This window comes from Pezoporus occidentalis, unplaced genomic scaffold (assembly GCF_034315485.1).
Source record: "Pezoporus occidentalis ecotype Australia unplaced genomic scaffold, CSIRO_AGI_Poc_V1 ctg4, whole genome shotgun sequence".
Taxonomy (NCBI): Eukaryota; Metazoa; Chordata; class Aves; order Psittaciformes; family Psittacidae; genus Pezoporus; species Pezoporus occidentalis.
In genome coordinates this window covers 1,911,263-1,930,134 of record NW_026915724.1, presented here as the reverse complement: position 1 = coordinate 1,930,134, position 18,872 = coordinate 1,911,263, and the positions used below count along the sequence as shown (strand labels likewise).

Sequence of the window (18,872 nt, the reverse complement as noted above, 5' to 3'; positions counted from 1 at the left end):
CCCTCACTGAGAAGAAGTTTCTTCTCAAGTTTAAGTGGAACCTCTTGTGTTCCAGTTTGTACCCATTACCCCTTGTCCTATCATTGTTTGCCACTGAGTAGAGCCTGGCTCCATCCTCGTGACACTCCCCCTTTATATATTTATACACACTAATAAGGTCACCCCGCAGTCTCCTCTTCTCTAAATTATAGAGACCCAGCTCCCTCAGTCTTTCCTCATAAGGGAGATGCTCCACTCCCTTAATCATCTTCGTTGCCTTGCGCTGGACTCTCCCCAGCAGGTCCCTGTCCTTCTTGAACTGAGGCGCCCAGAACTGGACACAATATTCCAGATGCGGTCTCACCAGGGCAGAGTAGAGGGGAAGGAGGACCTCTCTCAACCTTGTACAAATCCAATCCTAATCTAAATAACATATTCACATACAGTTCAACTATTATGTACATTAAAAATTCTCCTGTGCAAATTCCCTAGAAGTTCTTCATTACACTATCATACCTGTAAGTCAGCTATGTTGATTCTCATCCTCCAACTCAACTTATATCTTATTAAATTTATTTATTGGTAGTATAATATTCCAACACTTCAACAGTATTTACACAGAGAGGAAAATGACATACCTGGATTATTGTTAACATTATTTTTGGGTGGTCTAGGTGTTGGTTTGGGAAGGGTAGTTTCATTCAGTGCTTTGCTAGCAGCAGCATGTTGGGCCTTTTTAATACTGCTTCCTTCAGCTTCCCATGTCTGTTCTCCGAGAGTCAGCTGCACTGTGAACATCTTCAAAGACAAAGAAAAGGTAAACACTGGCAAGATTATCACTATGGACTAGACCAATCTGTATAAAAGCTTTCAGAGCTGAAGAGAAACTGTGCTCTCTTTTCATTATGTTCAATTCCCAGAAAACTATCTGATTCTTAGAGAGATCAGTGAGTCCTTAGCAGTGGGCAACATTAAGCCTTTCAAACGACAAAGCAAAATAGCATAATGTTAATGTCAACTATGAAAGAGCAGAATAATATTTAAACCAAGTAATAATAACATAAAACATATGATCTACTCCTGAAAGACTATATACAGATCAGTTAAGACCACGATTCTACACACATTTGAATGAATTTAGTCACTCTACTAGTAGAAAAATGTAAATAATGCTACTAAAAAAAGTAATTTTTTAATAATTCTGAATGGATTTAAATGACTGCTCCTCTTCAAGGCAGCAGAGAATGTGGCGCAAACACATGAACCCAGTGAAATAATTTCTCACACAACCTGGTTTCTGAAAATAACTTTAGGGCAGAGTCACAACCCAAATATGTTCGAAAATATGAAGTAAGAAAGAAAAGAAGTATTATCTTTCTGAATAAAACTGCAGTTCTTTAATGTGGACTCTATAGCAAAGAACGGAACTGTAAAACTTCAGAGTTCAGAAATGGACTAACTGATCAAAAAACATATTTCAAATCTGGAATAAAGGATTATTTCAAGCAGTATCTATGCTGTGCAAATCATGAAGATGAAACTCAATGCATATTTTAAAACATTAGATAGACTCTTTTATCTTCTGTGTGATACGTCCATGTTCTGTTCAACTTGAGCATATAAGAATAAGAGGAGAAAGGGTAAGAACTCAAAGTCTTTATCATATCAATTCCGTACACATAAAGCAGGATTTAAAAGACAGATACACATGGTAAACTAAGATATACCTACCTCAGAGAACATGTTAACTCACTTGAGCCAACATAAAGAAATCTACATGTTAGTGTGAGGAGTATATAAAATACAATTTTTATTTTCATAGGTGTTTGTTCTGTAATTTTTTAAGTTATTTAAACTTGCTGGATCCAGGACCAAGTATCTAGAGATGGGCAACCTTTAAATTTGCCTTTACATATATTTTCATTTAGCATGTACTTGCAAACAAGCATTTGTACACAAGTATGTGTCTACCTCCCAACTCAGCCCTATACATGTACATACCATGCATATGAACTGAATGCTATAAATATATACTTGTGTCTTAATTACAGGCTTGAGCTTTGGCCTACTGTAATTTTCAGAAGCACAGTGCCAGTCCCCCTATCACAGTTCCTATTGCCATGTCCTTTTTTTCCACAACAGTCATGACATTTCCTCAGAAACAAGAAGGAAGAAAGAGTATCTTTATTTTGCCTTCTGTCAAATGCTATCCACTCCACTCCCCTGAAAGCTAAGCTGGGTATTACAGCTAAATACCTGTAATTACATAAATTATCTATAAACATACATCCTTATTACTAGAAGAATTGAAATCTGATTTCTGGACGTGGTGTTTATATATTTTTTATTTTGCAAGAAAGTATCAGTCTAGTATTTTTATAAGAGGTGAATAATATTGAATTTAAATAAAAATATGATTAATAATGGCTACTTACCTACCTATAACTCTCTTCTTAATGCTTAGAGCAATAAGCAGAAAATCAATACAATAAAGGATTTGCTCAGCTGACTTCTACGGCCAGAGCTCCAACCTTCTCAACTTAGCACATCTGATAAACTCCTACACCCGCCCCGCCCAGCAGTAAGTGGGATTTAATTAAAGGAATAGAACTGCCTAAACCAAAATCTGGAGTAGTCAATGAAGTACTCAAGTTCTACAATACTGGAGCTGACAATTCTGCTACGAATTAAGAAGTATTTCCCACCAATTTTTTGAGGAAGTTTGTATTCCTTACTTCCCCCCTAATTTACCTGATGGCTAAAGCGTGGAAATGCAAAGGCACAGAGCTTACTCTCGTTTATGCTAACAAACACTTCTAGATTTTTCTCATGATGAAGAATCCACCTGGAGGGCAGACTCTTAGAAACTTTAACTGCACTGTCAGGAAGCATCACTTCTATCTCCACTGTTTCTAGTTTCCCATTTCACCCCAAGTGTCAGAACTTACTTTCCAGAGATAACTAGAAAAAAGGATACAAAAATTTACTAGCATTTGTGGTCACAATACAGTGAGCTGTCTCACAGAGCATGCCTCTGGAAATTATGAAAACTACTAGTGAAGAACAGAGTATGTGTAAGAGGAAAGCAAGATGAGATGTTCTTTCAACGGCAAACAGCCACAGCAGCATTACATCCTTCAGATCATGCTTTCTAGGATAAACCCAGCTCCATTTCACATATTCTATCAGGTATATCAACTTATTACTAGCAAGACATTATACTAAACTGCTAACACAGTCATAATAATTTCTATGTCTCTGCTTTTCGTAAGTCAAAGGTACACAAGTCTGCATAATCTTATCAATATCACCCTTGTTCTTCCACCCCCTCCCCTCCTTTGTTTTTTGCATTTGCTGCACAGGTCAAAATCAGCCTTAATATTGTTCTGAGCATACGTTTGGGATTTTTTTTATTTCCTATCCTGCTAAAATGTAAAGTATAACATGAATGTAATGTAACTCAAATTTCTTTACTGCTGAAGGAGTATGAACAGCCACCTTTTGGTATCCTGAAAGTACTTCTTATTTCACAGTAATGGATAAAAGGTAAAAAAATAAATATACAACACAACAGTGAAAAGCACAACAGATTTAACATGCCACAACCTAAAACCAACCAACCAGTGTATCCCGTGGTGCCAAATGCCTTCAGGAAACTAAAAAGCACTTTAATTTCCATTTGCAATGAGGAATCCTAAAAGCCTTCTGACTCTCATTAGCCCTGCACCTGCTGACTTTTCTACCAGTATAAAGGATGCATGAATGAGGTCAAACAAGGTCAGTGATTCACATCAACTCTGCACTAGCTGACAATATAACATGCAACTGAGAAACCAGGGGCAATGGCAGAGGGGCAGCCCACACCTAGCTGAAACTGTTGTGACTGAAATAGGCAGTGTGACCCCACTGCCTTACACAGCTCTGCCACTACTGAGTTCCAAGCAGCTATTAATTACACCACAGTTTCTGAGTTTTTCAGGCTTTTCAGGCAATCCTCCAGACTGCTCTTAACTAGGAAGGAAATTCAAAATTATGCCTGAAAATTATTATAATGAGACTATCCCCTTGTATTCCACGTCACCTGAAAGCATCCTAATCTGTACTTCCAAAACGAAGCTGGATATGCAAACTCGTATGAGAACTGCCCAAAGCTGTTCACTAGAAACTTTAATGCTATAATCGTATCAGGAGTCTTAATATCACAGGAAATGTTAAAGTTGCACAGAGTTTAACAGAAAGAATAGTAACAACGTCTGTGCCCTATAATGCTAGATCCAATGATACAGCATCAATGCAATCAACTTTATGGATACAGAATCATAAAAATAAGCGCTTAAAAGAAATGACACAAAACTAGCTTTGTTGTCATCTGCACTACTATGAAACAAACCCTGATACCAGAGGCACACCAACTGGGGAGAAAGATTCAGGCAACTTAAAAAGCAAATGCTCCACAATGATTAAGAAAGCGTAGTCCTACCCTGGAAAGACCTTCACAAGGTCTTTTACAGAGACCAACAAATATAAACTCAAAGGTGGAAGTGAAAGTTACGTTTAAAATGATGTACAGAACTTCCACAGAAATACAGACATACTTTCTGAAATCAGTAAAGAACAAAAAGAAAGCAAATAAATAACAGTAAGAAACCCCTCAGACAAGCAGCATGGCTGTCTTTGACAAGCACAGTTGTCCAGACCATGACATTATCTATTCAGCATTTAAGGTATGGCTCATCACCTGGAACTGTGACCTTACCTTGGAATGAGCAGGCCCTCTTTCATTCAGAAGCTTATACTGGGGTTGAATTCTATTGAAACGGGCTAACTCATTTACCAGACACATTGGAGTTTTCTCTTTGGGGTTTGCCATGTTATCTTGGAGAGGAGCTGCAAATAAAGAGTCTGTAAAGTTTTTGTGGAGAAATGTGTTCTTCACAACTTTGTAAAGCTTTGTAAAAGCAGAATCAGGCTTAGAAAAGAAAATACTTTGGCTAAAAAATAATTCTGCAATATGCTAAATACAATGTTTAAATGCTATTTACATATTAATCATAGGAGAATATGTATTTTACAATAACCATTTTGATTACATGCCATTAAAAAAAATACTAAAAATACAACTATTTCTTTCCAAAATGTCTCTATAAAGCATGACAGTGTAGGAGGACATATACATATGCTACATTTTCCACGCCACCAAGTTTACTGTCAGGAGCACACTGGTTCCAGGAACTGACTACTCTTTCTGAATGGTTTCTTGACACTTTGAAGCAGAAGTAGAGTAAGAGTTGCAAGATAAATATAGCAGATGAAACCCTGCGGTCCCCACCTGCTTCTCCCTGCTTCTTCCTGGTGTTTTAGACTTTTCTCACAATAATGAAGTCACTCTCAGAGCACTCCCAAAAACCACCTTTTTTCCCCCTTTAAGGATTTTGTTCTGCTTTTCTTAGATGACTTACTTCATGTGTACTGCCTTACTATTTTTTAACTTTCTATTGCTTTTCAACTCATCCCTAACACACACTGTCTCTTGCTTATTTTTTTAGGATAACATTTCTGCATTTTATACCCAGTTCAGCATAGGAACTACAGTATTTATTAGGCTACAAAAGAAACACTGAATACTGCCAAGCAGTCTGAAGACATTCTGTTCTAGGGAAGAGAAATACACTTGGAGACCTTCCTGCACCACTAAAACTTCTGTACAAAAGATACGCTCAGAATTTGACAAAATAGACGTTCGTTTTTTTCTGAGCTTTTATGTCATTGGTCAACACTTCACAGTAAGTCTGAGCTCAATTAAAGAAATTTAACTTAATAAACAATCTATTTAGCCAAAATATTTTTCTATAGGATTTTTTCTCTTATTTTAATAATCTTTAAGACCTAATTTATTTAGTTATTTTTCAAATCAATAAGACATCAAAAAAATTTGTTTGAACACCAAGAAAATACACCTGAACCAACTTACCTGGTGAGTTGCTAGAAGGAGCAGGATCCACAAGGCCAGCAGTAGGACTGCTACAGCTGGCAGCTGATTCTGAAATGGATCCATTCATTGCGGATGGCAGACCCAGTGTATTTGTAGTGGCAACTGGTAGGGGTAGCACCATAGGAGACATGGTGGGTCCGGACAGGTTTGCTGTAGTCTGCATCTTAACTTGTGCCATTGCCTATCACTGCAATAAACAAATTATTATAAGCAGGGCACTTTGAATTTTGACTATCAAATAATGGCAGCGATATTAGCAACACTTCTTTTTTGCTCCTAGATCTGAGCCACAAAACTATCCACGGAAGTAAATGCCTCTGAAAACATTATTTCCAAACTGAAGCATTGAGAAAGAGAGCTCATAGCCCAAGAACATCACCAGAGCAGAAGCCACATGCCATGAATGTTCTGTTGCTCAGCTATGGACAGACCCTGACTGAAATACAGGAGGAAGAACTATTATTCTAGAATAAAAATCCATGTAATTATTTTGTTGATGAGATTAGCACCTGCCAGTTTCTTCAAGAAAGAACGTCATTACAACAAACTGCCATAGCCATCTTTTGCCATAGTTTTTTCAGTAAATTGCACACAAAATACCAAATGAGGCAAAAAGAGAAAATCCCTGGGGTTTTCTGCCTGTTACCACACTACAAAAGAGGAAAAAAAAAAAAGAGCAAAACCAAACACCAAATAAAATACCAAAGCAGCGTTCTAAAAAATAACTGCTTCTTCAGTCAACAGGCGGAGCACTTCAACACTTCTATAAACTATTAGCACAGGTACTACAATTTCCTAAACTAGCCTTTAACCCACTGCCTAAAGCATTTACCAGGAACATGCCAGGTACTAATTATCTCTCTTCAACTACCCAAAATGAGTCTCTTCATTACCAATACCTGTTCTTTGGCTAAGTCTACACTCGTAAACAAATGAGGGTCAGGGCACGGCTCCCTCACACTATTCACTGAGAGTATGCTCGTCGGCAAAACTTTGGCTACTGACAAAAAACTGTTGAAAAAACCACATGGGAGCAGTTCAGAGGCCAGGAGGCATCCCAGGCAATCCACACAAATAAGAGAGGAGGCAGACATTCTCAGTCCTCCAGGGAAAGTCTTGAACTTCTCCTTTTGGCATCAGCAGCAAACGGGATGATACATTTTATGCAGTAGCATGGGCACGGACTTGATTTTTTAGGTTTCATGCCCATAATATGGTCTGTACAGAGTGAATAGAGAGACAACCCCCAAAGCAGCCAACAAGCAGCCTGGAGACCTGGGACTTTCTCAGCAGCAGCTCTGGTCCCTCTGGCAAAAGCAGAAGATGACAGGAACCCAGCTCTCCTCCATTACAAGCAGACCCTTACCACTAAGCTGCTTGCTACTTCTGTTGAGGAATTCTCTCTTCCTAAGCAAAAATCCCAACCAATCCCATCTAAGATCTTACTGAAATTAGTAGAATTATATAAAAAAGTTCTGATTACATCAGTATTTTTGCCCCCCCAGATCTGTTAAAAAACATCCAAGTATCTCTACTCAGAGGGACACTGTTGTTGGATTAAGATCCCAAATCATTCAATACACCATAAAGTACAACAGCTGCACTATTATAACGAAAATAATAAATCCTATTACTATTGACTGTGCTTTGGAGAAGAAGTTCAGACTGGAATGCCAGTTTTATTACTGAGGAAAGACAGGCTGATTTGAATCTCTGGAAAAGCAAAAGTAAAAAATTGAAAATGAAGCTAAGATGCACTCGCTTGGCCTTCTCATAAATATCTTAAGTAAAACGCTAGTAGTGACAAAAAATTATAAAAAACATATGCAGTCAACTGAGATATATTCATGTGTTCAAAAATATGGACTATGCTTAGACCATAAAAGTCCTACTGCTGTCATACATACAGCAGTATTATTAGAAGGACTTAAATACTGAGAATGTGTAACTATAGAATTCTTTCGTATATTACATGTTTCATTCTGATTTTAAATATATTGGTATAGATCAGAATGAATTATAAAAGGTTCTTAATTGTAAACATCAAGTCAATGATGTCAGAATCAGGCCATATTTATTAAAATGAAACAAACATGAAATATCATCACAATAATTAAAGTTTAAGAAACTCCTTACAATTTGGAGCATTTCTGCTTTATAAACATGACTATGAGAAAGCCATCACTCACATAGTACTCACATAGTAATATATGAGATATACTGAAGACTCATTCTTGGGCCCTACCAGCTGTGAATTAGCCTTTCATCTTCCAGTACTTTGAAAGCTTATTCTTCTTTCCAAGTAAGCAGAACTTACTAATGACCAAATAATGTGGTTTACGGTATTGTTGTTCTAAAGGCAGAAATTGTAGGTTTGATCCTTTGCTAATAAGGATAAAAACCCCCAGTTTGATAATAGCATCTGGGAAGTATGAAAATGAGTAAGATAAAGTTGAGGAGAAAAAAAAAATACACTCTTTGTCCTACAATAAAGTTCATAGGAAATTAAATTATGAAATCAGAATAAAATCATAACATATAGGTGCTGGGGTTTTCTTATATATCTCAAGCTGCAGAACTCCTATGAGAAATGACGAGTATTTTGTAAATTAATCTGTATAAACAAGTGCCCAGGACGTAAATGTAATTGTAGGGACTAACTCTTTAAGTACATGCATATGGAGATAATAAATTTGTAATCAGTTCTAAAAATCCACTAGCAGAGGCAACACAGAGAACACAGTTGATATAATGCTGTCATGTCATTTTCACACTACCAACCGATTAATCTTTGATGCCATGACAAAAAGGGGACAAAACCTCCGTGCTCCATCTTTTCTTTACATTTCTTACATATATACCAATGTTGTACTATTCTATAAACAGCAAAGTAAGAACATTTTGAGGCCTTCCAGCCAGGAGCACAGACCCATTTGTTACTACACAACAAAACGTATGACCTGGGGGAGAGAGATTTCACTAAGCTGGTCAGAGAGGAAATGCAGTTATATAATCAAAACGTTGTTAAATCTTCTATGTGGATGTTTTTGAGAAAACTGGCATATACAAAAGGAGAAATCTATTTACATATTATGAATAGGGTTAGGGATCTCATTTCAGGTGGCTAACCCAACTCTCATCTAGGAAACCACTCCACCCATGTGTCTCCAGAGGAGTTCCCCTCGATACTAGGCAATGCTCACAGACACTTGGATCTCAATGGGAAAGCAGGACTGCACAGCTGTGACTGCCACTGTTGTGTCTTTACTGAGCTGCCAAGCTGCCATGTTAACACACCACAGCAATGGTATTTCTTGCAGTCCTAATCACATACATCTCCACCCAGTCAAAGTCTGCATGTCGCAGTGCTGACATTTTTGTAAAGTTACATTCTAGACCTTATGGTGCCTTCTGCAGCATAACACTGCAGTATTTTTAACGCTCTAACCTGCACAGCTTAGAAATGATATGCAGGCATTTAAAGGGATGTAAATATACTATATTTGCATTTTACTTCCCATCCGCTGTGAAGGCACTTTGCACACAGGCAGCTACACGGGTTCCATTACCAGTTGGTATTAACTTTCTTGTTAAACTATATATAAACTGTCAATTTTTAGTCTCACACTAAAAATACCCAAACCAAAACAAACTCACAATAAAAGAACAAAACAAACCACTTCACATTTTAAAGCTAAAATATTGCTGTCAAACGTTCCATTCATTTTTCCTCTAAGTTTGGAAACACAACATTGTGGTGGGGCTGATCCTGGCTAGACACCAGGTGCCCACCAAAACCACTCTACCACTCCCCTCCTCAGCTGGACAGGGGAGAGAAAATATAAGCTCAAGATAAGGAGAGAGCGAAAACACTCACCAACTACTGTCACAGGTGAAAAAAAGAGTCGAGTTCAAGAAATTATCTTAAATTACAACCAATCAATCAGAGTAGGATAATGAGAAATAAAGCAAACCTCAAAAACACCTTCCCCTCACCTCTCCCTTCTTCCTGGGATCACCTTCACTTCCAATTTATCTACCTGCTCCCCCCAAGCAGTGCAGGAGATGGGTTAGGGTTGGACCTCAATGGGCTGCAGGGGCACCTCTGCTCCGGTGCCTGGCGTACCTCCTGCCCTCCTTCTGCACTGACCTCGGTGTCTGCAAGGCTGTTTTGCTAAGAGATTCTCACTCCTCTCTCCAGCTACAATTGCTCCTGCGCAGTAACTTTCCCCCTTCTTACTTAACTATGTTATCCCAGAGGCACTACCATCATCACTGATGGACTTGGCCTTGGCCAGCAATATGTCCATCTCGAAGCCACTGGCATTGGCTCCATCTGACACGGGGGAAGCTTCCAGGGTCTTTTCACATAAGTCCCTCCAGTAGCTCCCCCCTACCAAAACCTTGCCTTGGAAAATCAATATAAGCATTAATTTAGTTATATTCACAGATGCAGAATATTTTTAACTGTGAATATACTTGTGTCATGCTAAAAAGCACCACACAGCATAAAAAATTACTTGTATTTTTTCCTGATGATTATAATTTCTTATATTTTCTGGAACATCAATCAATTTATATCTTAAGATATGAAATAAATGTTCATGTGAAAATGATACTTAGAATATGTCACAGAAATTGAGTAAATAAAGATATGTAAGCAGGTAAGACGGCACAGAAGGTGGAAAACGTAAACAATGACTTAAACACTTTCACAACGTGGAAAAATTGAAAAAGCAATACTTGACTTGAAACACAAGTTGTTATATGAAAAACCAATAGTTGGAGAAACTAAAGATCTGAACAGCTGAACTGGAAGACTGGACTTCATCTGCACAGAAAGTGAAAATGCACATATGCAGTAGGGTGTTACCACACTTTCACACTGCTCTGCCACAACCCAATGTACAAGTTCTAATCTGTGTACAAGTATGTTGCACATGACACATGGTACATACTTGTGAAGTGCTTTACAAAGGTTAACAACTGAGGGCCAGCCACTGCTGAGCTTGTCTCTCACATATCCAATACTTCCACTTACACATTTGAATTGTTATTTTTCACAACAGTGTCACATTCATGATCCCAGATCCTTTTCTGCAGAACTGCTACACAGCAAGTTCTAGCCTGTGCTGCTTGTGAATCTCTTCTGCAGCTAATGAGGGTTTGTTCTGGTCTTCCTTAAATTCCCTTACAAAAAAAAAAAAAAAAAAAAAGGCAAAAAGAAGATAATTTCAATTTTTCAAGATCACACTGAATTCTAGGTAAGAAACGTTTGCAGCCTCCTCTAAGCCCACCTTATAACCTTTACAAATTTAATAAGTGCACTGTTTCATCCACATAATTAATGAAAATATGGAAAGGCATAGGAACAGCAAGCATTACAACAAACTGGAGGCAGTGTCTAAGTGAGCAGCATCTCAAGGGTTTTTCCAGATCAACCCCTGCTTTGACTGGCAGCTTTTAATGTGATTCTTCTGTAAAAGTTTCAAGTCACAGAACACTAATAGTTAACAGCTTCCTAACTAAGGAGGGTTTGCTTTTAATTTTAGACTTAACATTGAATTCCCCACTCTCCTCCTGTTCTCTTGATATTTCTTCACTCATTCAGTTACACAAAAGCATACAAAACTGCCAAAAGGTAAAATTTATTTCTTGTGTGCCACTTCTCATGTTCACAGTAAATATTTGTACATGTATGTGCATTGATACAAAGAGCACTACAAAAGTCCTAAGCTTTATATAATTTCTTTTCACTGGGTTATATCTAGAAGCTTATTTGGGAAAGACAGAAAACACACAGCTTTGCATTACTTTCAGACCAGCCACTAATTCAATCTTTTTTGTTCTATAAAATCAAATAACAAGATAGCCACACAGTAGCATTTTAGCAAGAGCACTACTTAAAGTAAGTCAGCAGATGATTACCTAGAATTATTAATAAAATTTATCTTATTTCATACATTTTGAATAGGAAAAATTGACAAAGCATGCATGAAATCATCTAGGGTATATATATATATGTCTTTAAATATATATTTTTTTGTATTTATATATTTATATTCTATATTACTGCTGTGTAAGCGGCGAGGAGAAGCAAGACAGGCCAACCCAATATGGGTGATAAGCAAACTTCTACTTTATTTGTGGCGCACTTCTCTTACATCCGCGTGGTGTTTAGCCACGCCTACTAGTCACAACAGTACTGGTTAGTTCTACACAGCTTCCTTCACATTCTCCTCCCACATCCGGCATCCGGTTACCTGTGAGGCCTACACCTTGCTTTGCTCGCACAAGGCCTCTAAGGATCTATGGCCTTGCTCTTAGAGCCATTCTGCAACACTGCTGGTCCTCATTGTCCCTCCCCACTTACTCCTCCATTAAATTGTTGCTTTTTGCCTTACCATGGATGCTTTGCCAATAGCCAAACTGATCTAACAGCTGGCTGCCAACGTCCTCCCTCCCCTACAGCAAAAAAAAAGCGAATACTTTCTGTCCATTTACCTCACTGAACTAGCTCACAAGCAGCTCAGGAGGAAGATCAGAGGAGCGCCTGTGTCTGTAGAGGGAGGGCCATAAACTCCTGACCTGGAGTGGGTGCAAGGAATTAGCCCTTTCAGCTCCTGCTAATCAGCTTAGCTTCGCTGTCAAACCACAGACACCAAAGTTAAAGCTCCTTACACTGTTCCACACAAAACCCACGATCTTATTCCCAATGATTCCATCCTCAGAAACCTGTGGCCTGTATTTTATTTATTTTTTCTTTTTTTACAGTACATTGCATTAGAGAATCTTAATTTCAGTGAAAACTGGACATAGCTACTGGCTAATTAACAGCTAGGTAATCCATGACAGCAAGTAAACTTAGGCCTTAAAAGCATTTTACTTTCCTGAAGGGGAGGCTGGGGAGAGAGGGGAATCACTAACTTTTATTTTGCTTATTTTGATAAATTAATCTACAACCAAAGACAAAAATGCACACAAAAAGGACAGTGAATTGACACAGAATACTGGGGACTAATACTCAAAATCCAAGGAACTGCAAGCCTTACAGAAAAGTCCCCCTACCTGCCCAGTGCTAAAGCCCAGACCCTGAGGACTAACTAAATACTTCCTTACAAGCAGTTTCCTCTGCTCTTGGAGTGGAGAGGAAAAACGTTGCAGATAAACCCCTGGGAAGCCAAGGCAGGGCCAGGCAGCTGCAATGAATGCCAGGTCAGAACATCAAATCCCACCACACTTTCAGAAAACACACAAGTTTTTTTTGTAAGGATATTATCATCCACGGAAGGACTATCCTTTGCAAACTCCTACACAGGGTCAGTAAGAAGCCTTCTGAGGAGAGGCAGGAAGGCATTCTTGAAAAAGAAAATAAAAATCAAGTAGGAAATTGAACAGATTAAAAATCTGCACTCAAAATACTTTTCAGCTACTTCTTCGAACAGCAGTCAGCTCAACTTCCCCTTCAAATTACTGGGCAAGCACATTAAAACAATCAGAAAAAAAAAGGACTTAAGACTCAGAAGACTGAGCTAGAAACTGCTTCATCTTACAGACTTCTTTTGATACTATACTGGTTTCCTGATTTCCAATACCATGCTGATCCAAGAGGCTGCATGAAGCATATGAGTCCCTAAATCTATGACCAAATTACCACTATCTGGGAATACAAATTATTTACATCTGTCACCAATTCAATCCTTATCAAACAACTCTCTTTACAATAGCTTTGTGTAATTTTGAAAAGAAAGGAAAATTTCCAAACAAAACTAAACAAAACAAATAAGGTAACTAATTACGGAGCCAAAGACTAAAACCTAAGATTTCTTCAATCACCAAAATGGCCAAAGGTAAGAATATTTGTTGCCATTTAATTATGACGTGCGAGCAAGGGGGCTAGAAAAGGCTTACTCTGCAATCAAGATAGAATCATAGAATAGTTACGGTTGGAAAGGACCTTAAGATCATCTAGTTCCAACTCCCCTGACATAAGCAGGGACACCTCACACTAGATCATGTCACCCAAGGCTTTGTCCAACCTGGCCTTGAACACCGACAGGGATGGAGCAATCACAACCTCCCTGGGCAAGCTATTCCAGTGCCTCACCAGTAAAGAACTTCCTCCTTATATCCAATCTGAACTTCCCCTGTGTAAGTTTTAACCCATTACCCCTTGTTCTGTCACTACAATCCCTAATGAAGAGTCCCTCCCCAGCATTCCTATAGCCCCCCTTCAGATACTGGAAGGCTGCTATGAGGTCTCCATGCAGCCTTCTCTTCTCCAGGCTGAACAGCTCCAACTTTCTCAGCCTATCTTCATACCAGCAGTGCTCCAGTCCCCTGATCATCCTCGTGGCCCTCCTCTGGACTTGTTCCAACAGTTCCATGTCCTTTTTATGTTTACGATAGGATTCATACAACTTGAAGTACACAATATATGTCACATGGGAAATATAATAAGCAAGCATTTTGGATGTAGTAGATTGCTTAAGCCACTACAGCAAAAGACAAGTAACTAGTATGAAAAACATGGGATCTACAATGCCATTACATGTACAGTAATCACATGAGAACACTTACCCATTCCATATGGCACTGCTGTACAGTGAGATATGAGGATTCAGGTAAGGATTAGATACACATAATTTATGTATATTTATGTTGCTTGTTTCCAAATATAAGCAAGGTGTCTAAACTCCCACTGGAGTCAAAGAAAATGCAGTTATGGAACTCAGTAGTCTACTCATGGCTTCCAGTGCCATCTGAGATATCCTAAGTTATTACATCTGGATACCTGCATATTCCATCAGCTGCAGCTTTAACAAGCTGAGAGAGGACTTCTGAAGACCCATGCCACATCTGACACTGCATGTGGCAGATGGTTCAGATAAACCCCAACATGAAAAGGCAATGAAATGGCAATAATGCATGTATTTAAACAAATGTGTTACACCACTAGTCAACACAGCCAGCAGACTCAGGGAGTTATTCAAGGTGATCAACAAGTAGGCTTCTAATTTTGGATTAGCTACACCACACAGCTGAATGGCAACTGAAGACTAGACAGGTTAACTTAGTGTCTCAAACTGCACTAGATGCCAAAATACAGCAAATGAAGCCTACCCAAAGTCTACTGCCAAACCTGCCCTCAACAAATAAGCAATCATGGACCTTACTAAAACTAATAGACAAAATTACAGAAGCAAATAAATTCCCTTGCAGAGAGGTTTCCCATGTAATATATTTGCCTAAGACAGGCCTTTTGTAAGGAATGATGGAAAATGCACGGGTTAGGGCACTGACCGTAACTCTGCACAGTTGCATGTGCAAAAGCCTAAAATTTGCTCGCTCTCCCCTGTCTTCCCTCCCGCTCCTGGAGGGATGGGAAGAAGAATCAAAAGAATGTAAATCCCACAGTTGAGATAAGAACAGTCCAGTAACTAAGGTATAACACAAAACCACTACTGCTACCACCAATAATGATAAGGGAAATAATAAGGGGAGAGAATATAAAACTAAAACAGGAGAGGATAAGAAAATAATATGCACAAGTGATGCACGATACAACTGCTCACCAACCGCCAACCAATACCCAGCCAGACCTGAGCAGTGATCTGGCCTTTCGGGTAACTCCCCCCAGTTTCTATACTGGGCATGATGCGCTGTGGTATGGAATACCTGCTTGGTTAGTTTGGGCCAGGTGTTCTGTCTCTGCTTCCTCCTGGCTTCTTGTGCCCCTCATCACTGGCAGAGCATGACAATGAAAAGTCCTTGATCAGGGTAAGCACTACTAAGCAACAACTAAAAACATCAGTGTTATCAGCATTATTCTCAGACTGAAGTCAAAGCACAGCATTGCACCAGCTACTAAGGAGAAAAATAACTGTTATAATTGAACCCAGGACGAAAGAGAAACTTACCAGAAAGTGGAGCATATTGACAGGCAGGAATGCAACTCTTCCCTTGCTTCCCTGGCAACAAAGCTGACACGAAAAAGCTGAGAAAGGAGCAACCCAGGCCACGCCGTATCTTACTGTGTACAGCAAAACTCAATGACCCCAGCCTGTACACATGGCTTATTTTCTCTTCCAAGAAAGACACTATAGTCAGGTCGTGTGTATACCAGACAGCCACTTGAAGTCTCAAGTGGAGACTTCACAGGAAGACATGAGACAGAGCTCCTAAGTAGAGAAACTTTATTAATATACATCTTAAACCATAATGGAAAGAAAGATTGCTGTTCTCTGTTGAAATGACCAAGGAGATCAATCAGATTATCAACTCAAAGACTTAAATGCCAGAAGAAAACTAAAAGATAAGGAAAGACAATCGGTTACATCAGAAACTGAGCCAATCAAGCATCTCAATGCTTTTCAACTTATTTACAACCCAAAGTCCAAGGGGGAAAACTTAGGCTGTTTCATATAAATGTTTGCTACCTTACAATAATAAACTCATCAGAAAGTTTGTCCCAGTTTACTGCTGCTGTCCAGAAAACAAAGATGATGATTAAAAAGCCACGGAAATTTCCAGCAGCCAATATGAACTAACCCAATTCTCATGCTGCTACAGGTTTTATGCCCAGAAAATACTCCGAACCAGCCTGCCAGAACATTGGTTCAGAAACAGCATCAGTTTGACCCACCCAGGATACCCTGAATTATCACAGAGAAGAAAATGTGAAACTCCTTCATGAAACAGAAAGGTGACCATCAGAGCCTTCTTTGTGGAAGGCCTTCCACATCCAAAACCCATCATGGTTTGAGGTATATACAAAAGAAATAGCTTACATATGCCTACACAGTCATACAGATGAGAGGCACATCACACTCCCCAACACTAGAGAGTAATATCCTTCTTTGTATTCATTTACTGCAGCTGGGTGTAACCACTAATCCAAAGGACAAAAGCTGGCTGTCCAGTATTGTAACTCTTTAGATCTCCACCTTACCATGACTGTAACCTATGACTTCTTGAAAACTGAAAACTTGTATCTCCCCAGACATTCTGTGATACACAGTCACATCTGTAACATTTCTGTAAAAACCTGACCTCACCTGGTCCCTCAACTCCTGGAGAAGGGAGAGGAGGACCATCCAGAGAAACTCGAGGCAACACTGACACAAATTGAACTGAATTTCCACGGCTACCCCAAAATTTACCCCCCACAAAACATATAAGAAAGGTTCAAGAAGATAACTAATTAATTTAGTGGCTCCAGAAGTTGTGGACAAGGAATCTGAGATTAGAAATATGTGAAACGAATCATTGGAAATACTTTATTTTACTTTCTGGAATAAGTCATACAAGCACAGCCATTTAAATCTTTCACTGAGACACAAAATATTATACCAAAATGGTTACTGCTTGCCATCATATACAGAAGTCATCATAATCATCCTACTGCTGGTGATGGGCAGGTAAACCACAGTCGCCTTAGGTGAAACAAAAATGAGCAACTAAGATTTTTCACGAAGAAAAATAGCTGAAAAGAAGGGAAGCCTAAGCCACTAGTTTAACAATCAATCATCAGCTTAAAACTGCACAAGAGGATTAAGTAAGCAAATGAAAAAAAGGTGACTCAGACTTGATACACTGCCACTAAAGACTCGTCTGCATCAAAGCTGTAATTGGTTTCATACTTGTGATACTGGAGTCTAACCAGAGCTTCCTCCCAGAGCCCAGCTTCTTATTTAATTAGTGTTTTTAAATTTCTCTCCTATATGTTTCCAAAAGCTATATTTTTTCCATTCTTTGCTAGCAACTGGTAGTTATATTCCTAAGATCTTAAATAAGATTTTACTGATTTTAAATTACAAGATGTAAAGCACCTCTCCAACTTTTACTTTGTTCTGAAGCAGGCAAAAATTACTTCTTAATTAAGTTTATTCCCTAACTAGAAATTCCATATCATTAATGGAATTCAGAAAATTATCTCAGTTTTCCTTAACTGTCTGTGACAAAATACTTCTCATATCATGTCAAGTAACAAAGACTGGTGAAGTAGCACAAACATGCCTTTCTCTTTGCTCCTGCTACCAGCCCTCCTCATACCATAATCACTCCCTATTACTAACAGTCACAAGATCTTCAGAAAAGGTGCTTTCAGTGGACAAAGCTGCGGGTCTTGTGCTCTATTGTTAGAAGTAGATAAAATTCTGTTTGAGTGCCTTTTTTTATTCTTCAAGAGTGTACTTAAAGAAAAACAGTATTTCACAGCTAGAGTGATGACTGTCCGCCCTGTAGTCTCATACAGCTTCCAAGAAGCTGCAGCTCCCAGACCCAGTTGGGGTCAAATTGCCATTTCTCTTCATGAGTTTCTCCTAGAATTTCCCTTTCTTTAGCTCTCCCACAGATGTTGTGATTTTTGGATGTGATGTTTGGATATTATGATGCTTGGATATAAGACAATTTTGACATACAGCTTATGAGACTAGCTCCCTGCTCACTGGTGGACAGAACAGGGCATAAGATACTTTGTCATATCAGGAGTTCTGCAGTGAGTTCAGAGGCTCCTCCCTACTTTAGATGCAGCTCTCCTCAGTCAACAATAAAAGGTTAAAATAATTACTAAGTACTGGATTAAGCATACCAAGTTCTCTGAGAGAATAAAAGCACAAAATCTTAAATTTTCAACTGGAGAAAATTAACAGTTTAGAGATGCTGTGTCTGGGGACAAGGCCATAAACTGGTGCCAAATTGATGTCACAAGCCTGGTTTGACAGCAATGAAAACAAAGAGGCCAAAAATTAAGGAAATGGACAGAGCATATGTATCCAGTGGTGACCTGGGGCCACTAACACTGGACTCCAACAGAGAAGATAGGAAGAGGCATGTACCTGGAAGAATTAAGGGAAAGCCAGAGCTAACTGGTCCAGCCACATGCAGCAAATAGTTAGCA

The 18,872-nt window shown here is 38.9% G+C and overlaps 2 protein-coding genes across 5 annotated transcripts in view; both read right to left on the bottom strand.

Moving 5' to 3' along the window:
• The window catches only part of STAU2 (staufen double-stranded RNA binding protein 2), a 144,074-nt gene extending 137,925 nt beyond the window's left edge, over positions 1-6,149 (bottom strand). For all 4 annotated transcript variants that reach the window (XM_062633177.1, XM_062633178.1, XM_062633179.1 and 1 more), the window contains exons 1-3: positions 5,951-6,149; positions 4,736-4,866; positions 618-777 (exon numbers count right to left, since the gene is read on the bottom strand). In XM_062633177.1, coding sequence (XP_062489161.1) covers positions 618-777; positions 4,736-4,866; positions 5,951-6,149 — 490 coding nt within the window. The remainder of the gene's footprint in view (positions 1-617; positions 778-4,735; positions 4,867-5,950) is intronic.
• Positions 6,019-18,872, bottom strand: part of UBE2W (ubiquitin conjugating enzyme E2 W) — a 66,579-nt gene continuing 53,725 nt past the window's right edge. The window contains exon 6 of the mRNA XM_062633182.1: positions 6,019-6,158. Coding sequence (XP_062489166.1) covers positions 6,136-6,158 — 23 coding nt within the window. The 3' untranslated portion in view covers positions 6,019-6,135. The remainder of the gene's footprint in view (positions 6,159-18,872) is intronic.